At 36.0% G+C, this 14,630-nt stretch overlaps 1 protein-coding gene across 1 annotated transcript in view; it reads right to left on the reverse strand.

Annotated features, from left to right (window-relative positions):
• Positions 1-611: 611 nt before the first annotated feature.
• Hr83 (nuclear hormone receptor 83) overlaps positions 612-14,630 on the reverse strand; it is a 40,871-nt gene continuing 26,852 nt past the window's right edge. The window contains exons 4-6 of the mRNA XM_081767313.1: positions 5,837-6,229; positions 3,172-3,540; positions 612-870 (exon numbers count right to left, since the gene is read on the reverse strand). Of these exons, the coding sequence (XP_081623439.1) occupies positions 638-870; positions 3,172-3,540; positions 5,837-6,229 (995 nt within the window). The 3' untranslated portion in view covers positions 612-637. The remainder of the gene's footprint in view (positions 871-3,171; positions 3,541-5,836; positions 6,230-14,630) is intronic.

The raw sequence follows: 14,630 nt of genomic DNA on the forward strand, positions 1-14,630 counted from the left end.
ATGAAATAAAATCTTTGAGTTTGAAGTCCCAAGATTATGCCTGTGACGTTAATTGGTTAATGGAGATGAATGATTAAAGCAAGTGAATGATAGAATAATCGGTAGAATAAGAATGTGGAAGGATACATGAGTACCTCCCCCCGAGAAAATCCAGGGACACGATGTTGTGCACCTCAGAGTTACTTGGTCGGCGATCGAACCGGGGACTCTTGCATCAGAAATAAGCGCTCTGCCACTGAGCCACCGTGCCCCCCACAGTAAGTCAAGATGGATGATTAGTTACACTAGGTCACTTAAGGTGCTCCACTTTCAAGGGCGCCGATTTCCCCGTAATTTAGGGGGGGGGGCTCATTCAGATGTAGAAGGTATATATATATGAGGATTTTAAGACAAATTGCATTCAAATTATGCCAAATATTGTATATTCATAAATACAATAGGGTTCCCACACAAACTTTGGGGGGCCCGAGCTCCCCAGGATTGGCGCCCCTGTCCACTCTCAAAACTTAAGCAACCTGATTCATGATTACAGTAAATAATGAAAAGAAAAGTGTAGAGTCTTAATTTTATGCTAAATTTACTTTCAAACAAGACATAATTTACTATACTGTACACGTGAATTTCTACAATGTGAATACTAAATAGTTGCAATGACATGTTCCATCAGAATATCTCCAATGATAGGACGGAAAAGTAGTTCTTGCAGAGACTGTGGAGATGGAGTACAAAGAATTGGCAATGTCAACAGCAGGCGTCCGAATCGTGTCGGCTGTTGAGGCGATGATTGAGCCACATAATGAGCCAATGTCACCTGGATTCGATCTTGTAACTGTTCCAAGCGCTTTCCTTCCTCTGGAGTCACTAACCTGGCTGGAAAAAAAAGAAGAAATGTTAGCTTTACATGGGCATAGATATGGACAGGCAAAAACCACAGAATTTCTTCTCTAAAGTCTATTAGAGATGATATTTTCCACCATATAAGGAGTTTATTTTCAAAAGGGAACATTTGTAGTGGACAAACACCTTGTGCGTGGGTTTTCTCGGGACTTTCCAGTTTCCTCTCACTTTCTTCATTCCATCATTTCATTCATATCTCATCATCATCATCTCTTTTAGCCTGCACGGTGTAACTGAAAAATTTCATTTCATTTTCAAAAGAAGATAAATATTTCCATAATTACAAATTCTACAGCTGAAGTAAAAACAAAAAAAGTATTTAACTGAAAGTGCTTCTGAGTTGAGTGCAGTTGATTTTGAGTTTAACGTCCCTTTCAGCAGCTAGGCTATATGAGACGGGACCTACTGATGAACATTTAATACGAACCACACAAGCTCCCACCGAGAATCAAACCTTGCTCTCAAACGCCAAAGGCACGTACACTAACCACTTAACCACGAATGAGCTCGAAACTGTTTCTGAAAATGTGCAGTTTTGGAGAAAAAGAAGTCCCTTAACTAAAATACAATCGGTTTGTTATGCTCCATTTTGAATGAAAAAATGAAATGAAATCTTTAAGTTGTACGTACGTCCCACGGTTATGCCGGCTAGGCTAAAGGAGAAAGTAATGATGAGAAATGAATGAAATGGTTGATGGAAGAAAATGGGAGAAAACGAGACAACCCCGAGAGAAAACACACACGATGTTTATCTACCACAAAGCTCACTTAGCGCGAACTGTGTTCGAATCAAGGACCCTATGCACCATAGGAGAACGCTCTAACACTGAGCCACCGCGGCCAATTGAATGAAAAAGTACTGAAGGGAATGAATGAGGTGGTATGGAATGAAAAGACTAACTTTTACATTGTAATATCTACAAAAAACGTTCCAATTTACATATATACTCTGTTGCATAGTTCGACACACTTCAACCCACTCTCCAAACCATCCAAAAGTAAATTTCGAAAAATAAATAAATAAATGAAATGGAAATGGAAATGTTCTCTTTTGAAGATAAACTCCTCATATAGTATCAAATATTCTATCAAACTAAATACGAATGGTGCACGGTGCTGAGTTGTATGGAATTTAATATTAACATGCAACATTTGATACAATGTACTATTCTCATCCAACATTACTTCAAAGAAAACAAGTGAAAACCAATGTGTGTTAGCACTTAATACCACATGATTAGTTTCTACCAATGTTTCCAACCTACTGATCTTTAGTAGATCTCCTAAATTTTCAATTTGTCTACTATTTTACTAATGGATTATTTTTTTAAAGTAATCCGGCGTGATAATACTGAAGTAATCCGGCGTTCCCTTCTTCTCATGCCTCAGACCTACATGCCTGATAGTGAATTCCCTTCTTCACACGCCTCCTACCTATCTATGTAGTAGTAACTTCCCCTTCTTTACATATTTCCGATCAATCTACATGATAGTGAATTCCCTTCTTCACATGCTACAGATCTACCTACATGATAGCAACTTCCCCTTCTTCACATATTTCCGATCTACCTACGCCATAGTCAATTCTCTTCTTCTCATGTTTCAGATCTACATACGTGGTAGTGACTTCCCTTTTTCACATGATTATGTGGTAGTAAATTCCCTTCATATACTTCTTACCTATCTACGTGATAGTGAATTCCCTTCTCATGCTTCAGACCTACATACGTGGTAGTAAATTTCTTCTTCGCATACTTCCTACCTATCTGCACGGTAGTGAATTCCCTTCTTCACACGCTTCCGACCTATCTACGTGATAGTGACCTCTTCTTATTCGCATACTTCCGATCTACTTACGTGGTAATGAATTCCCCTTCTTCATATACTTCCGATCTAGTTATATGGTAGTGAATTCCCTTGTTTTCACGCTCAAAACCTACGTACATAGTAGTGAGCTCCCCCTCTTCACATACTTTCGATGTTATTACTGTTGGTTCTTAAATAATATATTTTAGAGTACAGAAAAATGCCTTTGTACCTTATTATCTCAAGCCGTTGGAAATAGTAAATGCAGTCGTGCATTTTACATACACTCTGATAATCAGAATGGAAAAGGAATCACTCATGTGTGCGAACGCACATATAAACGTCGGAAGTTTGTAGCAAGGGGATTCGACTATTTTCAGATACTCAGATGGGTAACCCAGGGATAGATGTGAACATAGGCTGAACGGTGTAACAGTGTAATTTTAAACTAAATTCTCCCATGCTTACCACGTCTACAAAGAATCAATGTTTCCATCATCGAAAACTCTACAGCGTCTATTTGGAGTCGTTGGCATAACTCGATAACTCGACGAAGATTCTCCTCAGTGCTTCGCTCACAAACATCTTCATATGTTCTGTGACTGGCTGGAAATCCTACTTCTTTTAACTGTTCGATCTTCGGAGTCCTTGCTCTTTTCAAGATGGCAGACACATCGATTGGCCAATGGGAGGCTCGTAGGAGAAACAGCTCACTCCAGCAGTCCTTCAATATGGCGTCTTGATCCAATTTGGACATGGATGCAATGTTCTCATTCAGCCGTGCCTGGCGGATGCTAACTAACAATATTTGTGCTGCTATCTCATGGTGAAAGTCACCTAAAATATGATAAATAAACACAATTTAAGTTCATTTTTATTACACAAAATGTACGAGAGCTGAATAAAACGTATTGGCAAGAATGTTACAATTCTAACCTGTCTTTAGGCATAGAAGAACATTTGTTACATTCCTTCAATGCAATTGACTCCCATCTCTATCACGTACTGCCACATGTGTAGAAGGAGTTGTATACCATCGGCGCTAATTTTTGGATCAAAAGATGCAATATATTTTAGAAAAAATTTTCTTGTACGCCTTATATCTGGAGAACCATATACAGTGTAGCCAAACCCAAACTATTTATATCACTTAACTCAGTATGATGTGCTTTTGTAAAATATACGAAAACTCGATTTAGAGGCAGTTCAAAAATGTTGTGGCTCCTGATCCAAAAATGCATCAAAAGATCCAAAATACTTCAATCAAAAATTTTCTTGCACGCCTTATATCCGGAGAACAACATTCAATGTAGCCAAACCCAAACTATCACTTAACTCAGTATGATGTGCTTATTCCGTAGAAAATACGAAAACTAGATTTAGGGGTCGTTCGAAAATTTTGTGGCCCCTGATCCAAAACTAATTATTGGGCAAGATCGAAATCTTTTGATCCATTTTCTTGTCAATGTCCCAACCAGTTTCTCTTCGTCTTTTCAATAATATCTAAAATTATTCTTTCATTTCTCAGTATTTCTATCACCCTCTCATTCGTTTTAGGCTCGACCCAGGTAACACCCTCTCTCCATTCTTCTCCACTCCTACATTTCGAAAACTTGCAGTTGTTTTTCATCATTTTTGCATAATGTTGATGATTCTGACCCATACAGTACACCACTTCCACACGAAGTATTTTATAAGTCTTTTCATTATATTCTTTATTCAAGGTCCCTCACAATAGTGGTTTCTTCCTTCTAAAGGCTTCTTTCGCCATTCCTATCCTTATTTTTATTTCACGTTCACATTTCATGTCATTACTAATAACACTACCCAGGTATCGAAAATTAGTCACCTGTTCTATTTTCTTCCCTCCTACTTCTACGGGCAAAGTTAGGGGTTTAATGTCCCGTCAGCATGTCAAAGAATGGTGTCGAAAGTTTGCGGCTGGTAGAGAAATCGTCAACGACGATGAGCGCAGTAGGCGGCCCAAAATGGCGTTAAAAGATTTGAACATAGCTTGCGTGGAGGAGATGATTCAGCAGGAGGATAACGCTACGACATCCAATGTCAAAATTGAAATGTCGTTCGGAAGCGTTATTCACATTGTGCACGATATTCTACAGTACCGGAACGTGACAAAGCTGCTGATCGCAAGGACACGCTTTTTTACCAACGATGCGATAAGTGCCTCAATCGGTATGGAGACTATGTCAAAAATTGTCTAAAGTATGTACTATCTGTTGGCTCTATTTATACGTCTCACGTATAAATACGTTTCACGTATAAATACGTCTCACGTATAAATACGTTTCACGTATAAATACGTTAAATACCTTTCACGTATAAATACGTCTCACGTATAAATACGTTTCACTGCAGACTTTGTAACCTTACTTTCTGATCAACCCTTTTTTTTAAATTTGTTATGAGTCTTCGATCTTTTCATTCCAAGCCAAACCAACTTAGAACTTCCAACAACAGTTCCCAATTCACACAGTCCAAAGCCCTTTCTAGATCAAATAATACAAATACACCTCTTTCTTTCTTTCAATAAATCTTTCACTGATTACCTTTAATACTCCAATCGCATCTGTTCCCAATAATATGAAGTTGAGGGAAATTTTCCCTCATCGCTCCACGATTTCGTATCATTGTGTTTTAGTATGCAATTTCCTAAGAGAAAGTACGTCGTTGAGTCAGGAACGAAATATTTTAGCACCATAAAAGTTCGCTTTTGTCGATTTTTTTAAAAAAGGCATGTATGAGAATTTATCCTTATCATGGGCACCGAGGAAAATTTTCTTGTGGAGGAGGGGAGGAAACTCCCTGGTTCCTATATTACGTTTGGTATTTTTTACTTGTATTAAAAAAAAATCTTAAGAAATTTAAACATTTTCGTGAACCAGAGGGGATCCGGACCCAGGTCCTTCGGGCGCCCATGATCTTTATCTATGCTATTTCGTTCAACTCCATGTGTTTTATTGAGCATTGTGTGTCTTAAATGTGGACCTTTCTTTCTCCACTTACACGTTAATACAATATTGTAGTAGACTTTATAGAGTTGATTTTACCTAACATGAATTTATATTTATTGCATTCATTAAGGTCCTCGCAAATTAATCAACTTTGTACTTACTACCACTTGCAAATCCTCTTGTAGAAAACGGCAAACACAAAGTAAAAGGTAGGGAAGGCAATAGCGCAGGGGCGAAACCATTCGGTGTCGATGGACAGACGTTAGGAAGTACTTTACTGAAAGGACTAGTTTCTGCGTGATGTAAATGTGGGTGAATTGTTCCATAAGCACGCTGCCATGTCGCTGACAACATCATTGGTGAATGGCCACTCATAATGGCACTGTTGGATGCATTCGAGAAGGTTCCAGCAGAGATTGACAATCCAGATGACGACTGTGATTGTTGACTATTTGACTTAGAATGAGTCGATGATGAGGCAGATGATGAATTGATGGTTTCCCAATTTTTGGATTTGCTGCTGTTCTTTCTGGGACCCCTCTCTTCTTGAACAGCTGTAATAAACAAACAAAGACATGATAATAATAAAATATATTTTATATATTCAATCATTTTAAAGCAGAATATAGTTAACTAATCTTTTCTGTTTACCTAGTCGCTTTCCTCACCAATTTCAAATGTTATTATTTGTAATCAGGATATTGTCATAGTAAAAGGATTCCCACAATAGACACCTGATTTATTATTATTATTATTATTATTATTATTATTATTATTATTATTATTATTATTATTATTATTATTATTATTATTATTATTATTATTATTAAATTAGAATTTGGTTCACTAATTTGGAACAGCATTTCTAAAATTTTTGAAAAAGAAGATATAATCTGTGCAAAAAATGTTACTCGACTGTCATGTTTTAAGGTGAAAATGAGCTACTATTTGCATACTCGTAGCTATGAATATTGGAATGATGGGGTTTGGAGAGTCTTATGAACAGAAGAAAAATAATTCGACAGAGTAGGTTCTATGCATGTAAAAAATACTAGATAATGTTTATATCAGTGAATACTGTTTACGAAATATAGTTTTAAAGTACCCAATCATAGCATAAGCAATAGTACGATTTTAGTTCCTCTGAATTGGAAATGTCAAATTTTAAAAAGACTGACAGATTATTTAAGCACATAAATTTCGAGTTATTGTATTAAGCAAGTGAATGTTTTATGAGGTCTGGCTGATAGTTTTTAAGCAATTACGTTTAGAAACATTAAGCTAAAATGTAATTTTAACGCTGCTGTTGTTAATTTTTCGTTGTTTTAGATAGATAGGGAACTCGACAATTTTTACAGGAATCGCACTGAGGGGAAAAAAATCGTATGTGGCATGCGTAAAATCGTATGTTACATTTTTAAATCCTGTAGTTTTTGGACTTAACGTACAGCAAACGTATAACTGAAAACGCATGTTTTATAATACTTTCTGTATAAGTTCTATCTGTACGTACTTTCCGCATGAAACAATACAGGCAGTCAGGATGTCACATACAAATGGACGTATATAACACATAGCTGACGAAGGTAATGTAACACCTAAGCATAATGTAAGCATAATGTAACATCTAAGGACAGTGCCTATGTAGCATACGGATAACGTATGCTTCGTACTGATTTTTGTAGTAAGCAAGAGGATTCCGTATATTTGTACAATATACCGCTGTCCGGATAATGGATTTTTCTCAGTGTATTTCTGCGTAACTGGCTTGTATTTGCATTGTGTTTTATAGTATTAGTAGTTCTCTTTTTACTGTTTTGTTATTTATTATTATTATTACTATTATTACCATTAGTATTATTGTTCATCTCAATGTAGTAGTTTGATACTCCGTGCTGTAATTTTGCCAGAAAGCTGTTCGCCGAACTGAAATAAAGATTATTATTATTATTATTATTATTATTATTATTATTATTATTATTATTATTATTATTATTATTATTATTATTATTATTATTATTTCCCTTGAGTACAATCTGATATGTCATAAGTCTATTTTCACCCCTTCCTATTCATTATTTAAGATCACAATTCAAGATGGCTGCTTTCTAAATGGTGGCCATGACGATTATACTAATCAGCGACTAAGCTTTTATCTTGTATTAATCAGTATTAACTCTCTTACTTTCCCATGAACTATTATCAAACGAAAAGGTTTTTTTTTTTTTTTTTTGTCTCTTGATATACGGCATAGTTATTGTTGTCTACGTTTCATCACCAGTTGACAGGAGATCAGGTCACTTATGTCGAACATGAACTTCTTTTCAGGGAAACGCAATTCGACTTAAGCGACCTGGTCTCTTCTTCTTGACTCCCTAGTCAGCATATAACAAGACACAAAATTGAACAATTAGATTGGGAATGGCTGCTCCACTGTCTATACAACCTTAATTTAGCGCCGAATTACTTGCACCTTTTTCCGGTTTTAAAGTCTGCATTGCAAGGTGAACGTTTCGAAACAGATAAAGAAGTAAAATGGAATGTGAAGAGGGAGACTTGATTTTTTTGCGAAGGGCTTTCACAAATTGGTGCAACGCTCAGACAAATGCCTGAATCTCAATAGGGATTATGTGGAGAGGTAAGGAAAGACCCACCTACACATGTATGTATGGTTTACGAATGCATCTTAAAATATAAATATTTTACAGATTAAATACTGTATATTGAACGAGCCACCCATATATATACAGTAGGAAGTCGAAAATCCGTACTAATTGGGACCACAGGTAGTTCGGATTTTCGAAAATGACCAAGAAAATGCTATTTAGGCTTAAATATACTGTACGGTATGCTCTTTTGTTGATACAGTGGTTGTACACAGGGGCGTCATTTAGGGGGGGCAGGAGGGGGCAATTGCCCCCCCCCAAGAGTTTGAAGAATAAATATACTTTAATAGATTGCCTACTAATATACTAGTACAAAACATGAAAGTCTTATGTCGGTGGTGCTCTTGCCCCCCCCCCCAAGCAAAGTCTGAAATGACGCCCCTGGTTGTACAGTACATACACTAATTACAATACCGTACGTAAGGCTACTTACATTTAATGTTTCTGAAGAACCTGCTCGTACACTAAATTACACTGTTTTTGTAACTTACATTTAAAACTTAATTTGTATAGGCCTAACTGAAAATAAAAAATAAAAATATGGCAAACAATTACATATGAATGAGCTTTTGTAAAGACACTGACTTCACGCAACGCCGACGGACAACCCTATTGTTTCTCACTACCGCTAAAACAAAATGTAAAAAAAAAAAAAAAAAAAAGGCTTCTAGGGACCGCGTTCGGATTATCGATGTCCTACTGTATTTATATATTAGATGAGACAAGATGTTTCACGAGCCGTGCCTAATTAGAATAATCGCGAACGGTGGCGAGGAAAACAATGTTCCTTTAATGATATGATTTTAGTTTGACCGATGAAAGTTCAGTTTCCCTGTTGAAATACATAGTAATTAGCTCTTGCTGTACTAGTAGGTAATATTGCATGCTCATTGTGATCAAAATATACAATGAACAGAAAAAGATAAAAAAGTGTTCTCTATTTTCAACCCGTGCAACACTGTAGTGTGAAAAGGGCATTCTCATAATAAATAAAACATTTGACAATCTGAGTCAGCATAATTTTGAGAACCTGCAGGTGATAAGGGAAAAAAAGGGGGAAGTTTTTCTGGTGTTAATTTGTGCACATTTGCTCCCTCTTTTTGTGTTGCAGGAGGACATTATCAAGTCAAGTGGCGCTACATAACAAAGACTCAACGAAGCGTAACACATCCACCCTTACATTTAGTTCCCTCTATCAACGTCCGTGTAGAAAGAACAATTGATGATTGTTCACGTGACCTGTGTTTGTGGAAAATGTCATAAGCAACAGTTAATTAATTGAGCTTTTGTAATTCTTAACTGTATACAACACATAAGGGAGGTAAGAATTGGTGTTAAACAAGTGTCACAGTACTTATAAAGCATGCTTAAATGTTTAAAGAGATTTTTCCGACATCCTCCCATTTTCTGTTTCCCTTGCGGGGGGAGCAGATACTGAAAAAGCTGTCAAATTTTATTTATTTCTATTCTTCTGAAATGTATTGTGGCAAAATGAAAGGAACTAAGAAAACCAAGATCGACAGGTTAACGTTGAAGACTAAAAATTGAAGAAATCGTAAACAGAGCTGAGTTGGTTTTCTAAAGCCACAAGTTGAGTTGAAGTGAATAAAATATCTTGAAATGATTTCCTTGTAGTGAGGATTCCATCCCATCTTGCCTAATCCCATCTCGCCTAACGATTTATTAGCCGCTGATATCTCCAAGATAAGAATGCCCACCATTTTAGGCAAGATGGGAGTTCCCATCTTGCCTACTCCCATCTTGCCTAAGATGTAAGAAGGGAATTTCTGCACTAAAGAAGGAATTTCTGTAGAGGGAATTTCTCCATTAAAGAAGGAATCATTTTAACCAGATGTTTCAATCAATATTCGCCGTTCAAATAATTATGTCTGCAGTACAGATACATGGAACAATTATTACATTTTCTGAAACCATCACAAATCTCGGGATAACAATTGATTCATATTTTGAGTGGAAACCCCGTTCAACGTTGTGCGTCAGAAAGCGTTCTGGTCTTTTCATTCACTCACCAGACTAAAGAAAATTCTAACCATTGACACAAAATCACTCCTTGTAAAATCTCTATTTCCTCACCTCGAATATTATGATGTAGCTCTATCAGACTTAAATGAAGAACTGTTTATAACGTATCCAAAACGCCTGTATACGGTTTGCTTATAATCTTAAACGATCAAACAGCTGGGACTAATGAAACTTTCCGATAGACGTTATCTGCATCGACTCACACTTCTCTAAGATTTTGCGCTTTTAACAACCCTCTTACTTATTTCAACGATTGCAACCATTAAATGCTCATCACGATCACGATACAAGATCAGGTGTAAATAAACTATTTTCACTTCTCCTACACTCCTCTAAATATTCCTAGAAATCATTCTTTGCATCCACTGTCCGTGCATGGAATTTTCTTCCACCCAACATACGACAATCTCAGTCAATCAATCTTTTCAAGAAGTAGGTTGAGTAGACCATCCATGGGTCTCTCTAGGCCAGAGTTTATCAACCTAGGGATTGCAAGAAGCTTTCATGGAGGTCGCGAAGATAATTGGAAGAGATAAATATAATTAGAATCTAATACAGAAAAGTATTTTTAAATATTATTTTGAATTTTGTTTTGATAGGCATATTTTTTTTATACATACTGTTAAGAACAACAAAAAATGGTGTCTTCCCACTTGAGTACGTTCCCATTTCCGTACATGTCAAAATCCTTCCCAGTTGCGTACAAGTGCCAGATGCAATGAAATGTCATGATTTAAAAGCGAGATAAGAATTCCCACTTCCGTACAGGTTCAAATAGCTGGTACTATTTCTGTGAATTTTTGTTTGTTTTTGAGCAGAGCTGGATGTGGAATCTAAAGGTTTCGTTTCGAGTAGCAGCCACAACGAATAAGAGCCCCTGAATAGTTTCATTGTGCACGCCAGCACGACCTTCTTTATTGGCAGACATTTAAGAGCTACAACAAACTTTCTTCCCAATTTTTTGTAGTTCATGCAGATATTGAAAGTTCAATAGAGGAAACTAATGTGATTCCAGTGGTTTTTGGGCTTCTCCCGAACAAGAGAAAGTATATATATGAAAGGTTAAAGTCCTGAATTGGAATCTTGAAGTTGTAATGGTAGACTTCAAGGAAGCAGTAATAAATTCTTTTAGCACAATTTTCCCTTCAGCTTCCATAAGAGGGGGAAATTTTCACTTTAACCAGAGTCTTTGGTTTAAGATACAGGATTTGTTCTTGGTTACAGACCACAAAAACAATGACTTCAGGTTCGAATGTTTGCGTCATTAGCTTTTCTTCCGTTAGAAATGGTCGACAGTGGTTGACTGTCTATTCAAGAAGACATCTCCTAAGCTTGAGCAGTTCTATGGTTATTTCATTGACCAGTGGCTAGAAAATTCTACAGTCCTAATTAGCATGTGGTACTGTCATAAAAAAACGCCATAGAACAAATAATCCCGCAGAGGATTGGGATAATAGATTAACTACTCTGCTAAATAAGCAAAATCCTCATGTCATCGAATTAGTCCATTTTCTCAAGTTAGAAGCCAGGAGAAGTGACCATGCTTACGACGTAAAGTATCTCAGCTTGCAAGGTAAGAAAAGGATATATGCAGCTTGAAAAAAAAAAAAAAGGGTTTTTTTGGGTAGTTTCGATGTTTCAAAAGATGTTAGATGATATTTGGTTGCACTTTCATATATTCATAAGTTGTCATAAACTGTAAATCGTATAGCTATATATACTGATAAGCATTACTTATAGATGGTGATAACGGTAAACGGCCTACTGCAAAATAGTGTGCAATTGCCACTGCTCCAGGCTTACTGATCTGACGAAAATGCTGATTTTTTTAAAATTCTTCTAACCCTTTATTTTTCTCTTCTTCCCTAAATATATCTGAAAATACTTTGTATTATATGTTTATTTGTAATAATCTATGTGTGAATGTGACATATATATATATATATATATATATATATATGTGTGTGTGTGTGTGTGTGTGATTGTGAATGTAATTTTTGTTGTGATTTCAATGTTCGTCATTTCAATTATTATTTTATAAATACTTCGTATTGTCATATTAATTCTGATGATTGCATGGTCAAGTGGTAGACAAGGCATGATTAGCCTTAGTTTCACCATGTAAAATAAGACTAAATAAATTAATAAAATATTGGGAATCTCTGTCAACTAGAATATAAATATATAATAAACACTACACAACAAGAAAGCACAAGGGGGGAAGGCGATTTAGTGAATTTAGTTCACTTTTAGCTTGTTTTGGGAATACTGGAAGATGATTGGCTGACAGGAGCCAATCAGAAACAGGATAAAAATATATACTTTTAATGAATTGTGCTGCTGATATATATAAAAGTAGCAGCAGATACACTTTATGAGATTGTTGTAATTAAACATGGCTGTGACTTACTTGGAGAGTATACGCGGTGGGAAGTTAATATGTTATGAAGAGTACATATATCGTATTAATAGAGTCTGTGATAATAAAACCTATTGGAAGTGCAGTGAAGGTTGTAAGGCTACTATTGTTCTACAGAATTTATTTTCGTTTTATTCTGTATAATCCGTCGCCAAACTGCACTCATATTACCAAAATTCTGAGTTCGTTTATGAAGGCTTGTAATTATTTCTAGATTACAAGAAACCGTTACATACTAGCAAATCATTTTATATATAATCAGAAACAAGCATTTGTGTATTAGATATTTGAAATTATTGTGCAGGGGTGACTTTTTTAAAATGTGAATCTACCTTTTTTAAACACGCTTTTGTTTTCTTTCCAGGTTTTTGGTACAAGTGAAAACTTGCAAATATTATGTAAGAATGAGAACGTGTTGATGGATGGCACTTTTAAGTCTGCACCGCGTGTTTTCACCCAATTATACACTTTTCACGGCAAGTACTTAGGGCAGATGTTTCAACCCTTGTTTTGTCTTCTTCAAAATAAAAACCAGGAAACATACCTGCGTTTGCTAACTTTGATAAAAGCAAAGGCATCAGAAAATGGTATGAATTTAGAACTGAAATGTGTCACGACAGACTTTGAAACGGCTGCGATAAATGCACTTACGTTGTCTTTTCCCAACGTTAGCGTGAGAGGGTGTTTCTTTCATTTCACTCAGTGTGTATGGAGGAAGGTGCAAGATCTGGGATTAGTTTGTAACTATAAAGAAAATGAAGAGGTTAGGAAATGGGTTCGGCGTGCAGCAGCGCTTCCCCTCGTCCCATTAGATAATGTTAGTGATGCATTCCTATACATTCAGGAAAATGCACCCGACGTTCGTAATAAAGAAGCCTTTCACGACTATCTGGTGGACACGTGGTTGGACGAATGTGGAGCATTATTTCCACTGTAAGTATTCAAGGCTTGTTTTTCATTTGATCTAATTATGATATGTACATCAGGTTCGTTAAAGCAAGCTACTGATCATATTGATCATACAGAGATACAATAAAGAACTGCTTAAATTATAAGAATATTATTTGATAGTACCATATATTAATATTCATAGTTAAGTTTGTATATGACAAGAAAAATTCTATCAGTCGTGACAAAGTAGACAGAGCATCTAATAGTATAAACTAGTATTGTGCACCTAAAATCCTTTATTAACTGTAATTAATCTTATGCTGTGATTTGAGTTTTTTTCTGTTTATATCAAATGTGTTGTTTACGTAGGTGGTAGTATATAGCTAGTATAATTTTACTTATTTCTTATAATGCTACCAAAGGGACTAGTTCCTCTAAAGGTTGTGTCCTTTATTTAGGTATATACTTATGTCTGTCTGTATTCAAGATTATATCATCTTTTTATTCATTACAGCAAGATGTGGAATCATTTCAAAACTGATAGTGGAAGGACGAACAATCCGGCGGAAGGATGGAATGCGAAATGAAACAGAAAATTTCCAGGACACCATCCCAACACATTTTCATGTATCCAAGCCTTACAAGAAGAGCAAGCTTCGAATGAATTAGCTATAAGAATGTTGGAGCTGAGCAATACCCCTACAAAACAAAAGAAGAAGTGGAGAATAATTGATGAAAGGCTAAAAAACTTAAAACAAAGACTAGTGAGCGGAAATATTGATTTGTTCACTTACCTTAACGCAGTATCCCATAACGTTCACATAGGGTAGCTTCTCTCTTTCTCTGTGTGTATATACTATTTCATGGAGCAAATCATTGTGACATGAGCATTAATGTGCTTTCTTGTTGTATAGTGCTTATTATATATTCATATTG

This window comes from Thermobia domestica, chromosome 8, assembly GCF_964235325.1.
Source record: "Thermobia domestica chromosome 8, izTheDome1.hap1.1, whole genome shotgun sequence".
Classification (NCBI taxonomy): Eukaryota; Metazoa; Arthropoda; class Insecta; order Zygentoma; family Lepismatidae; genus Thermobia; species Thermobia domestica.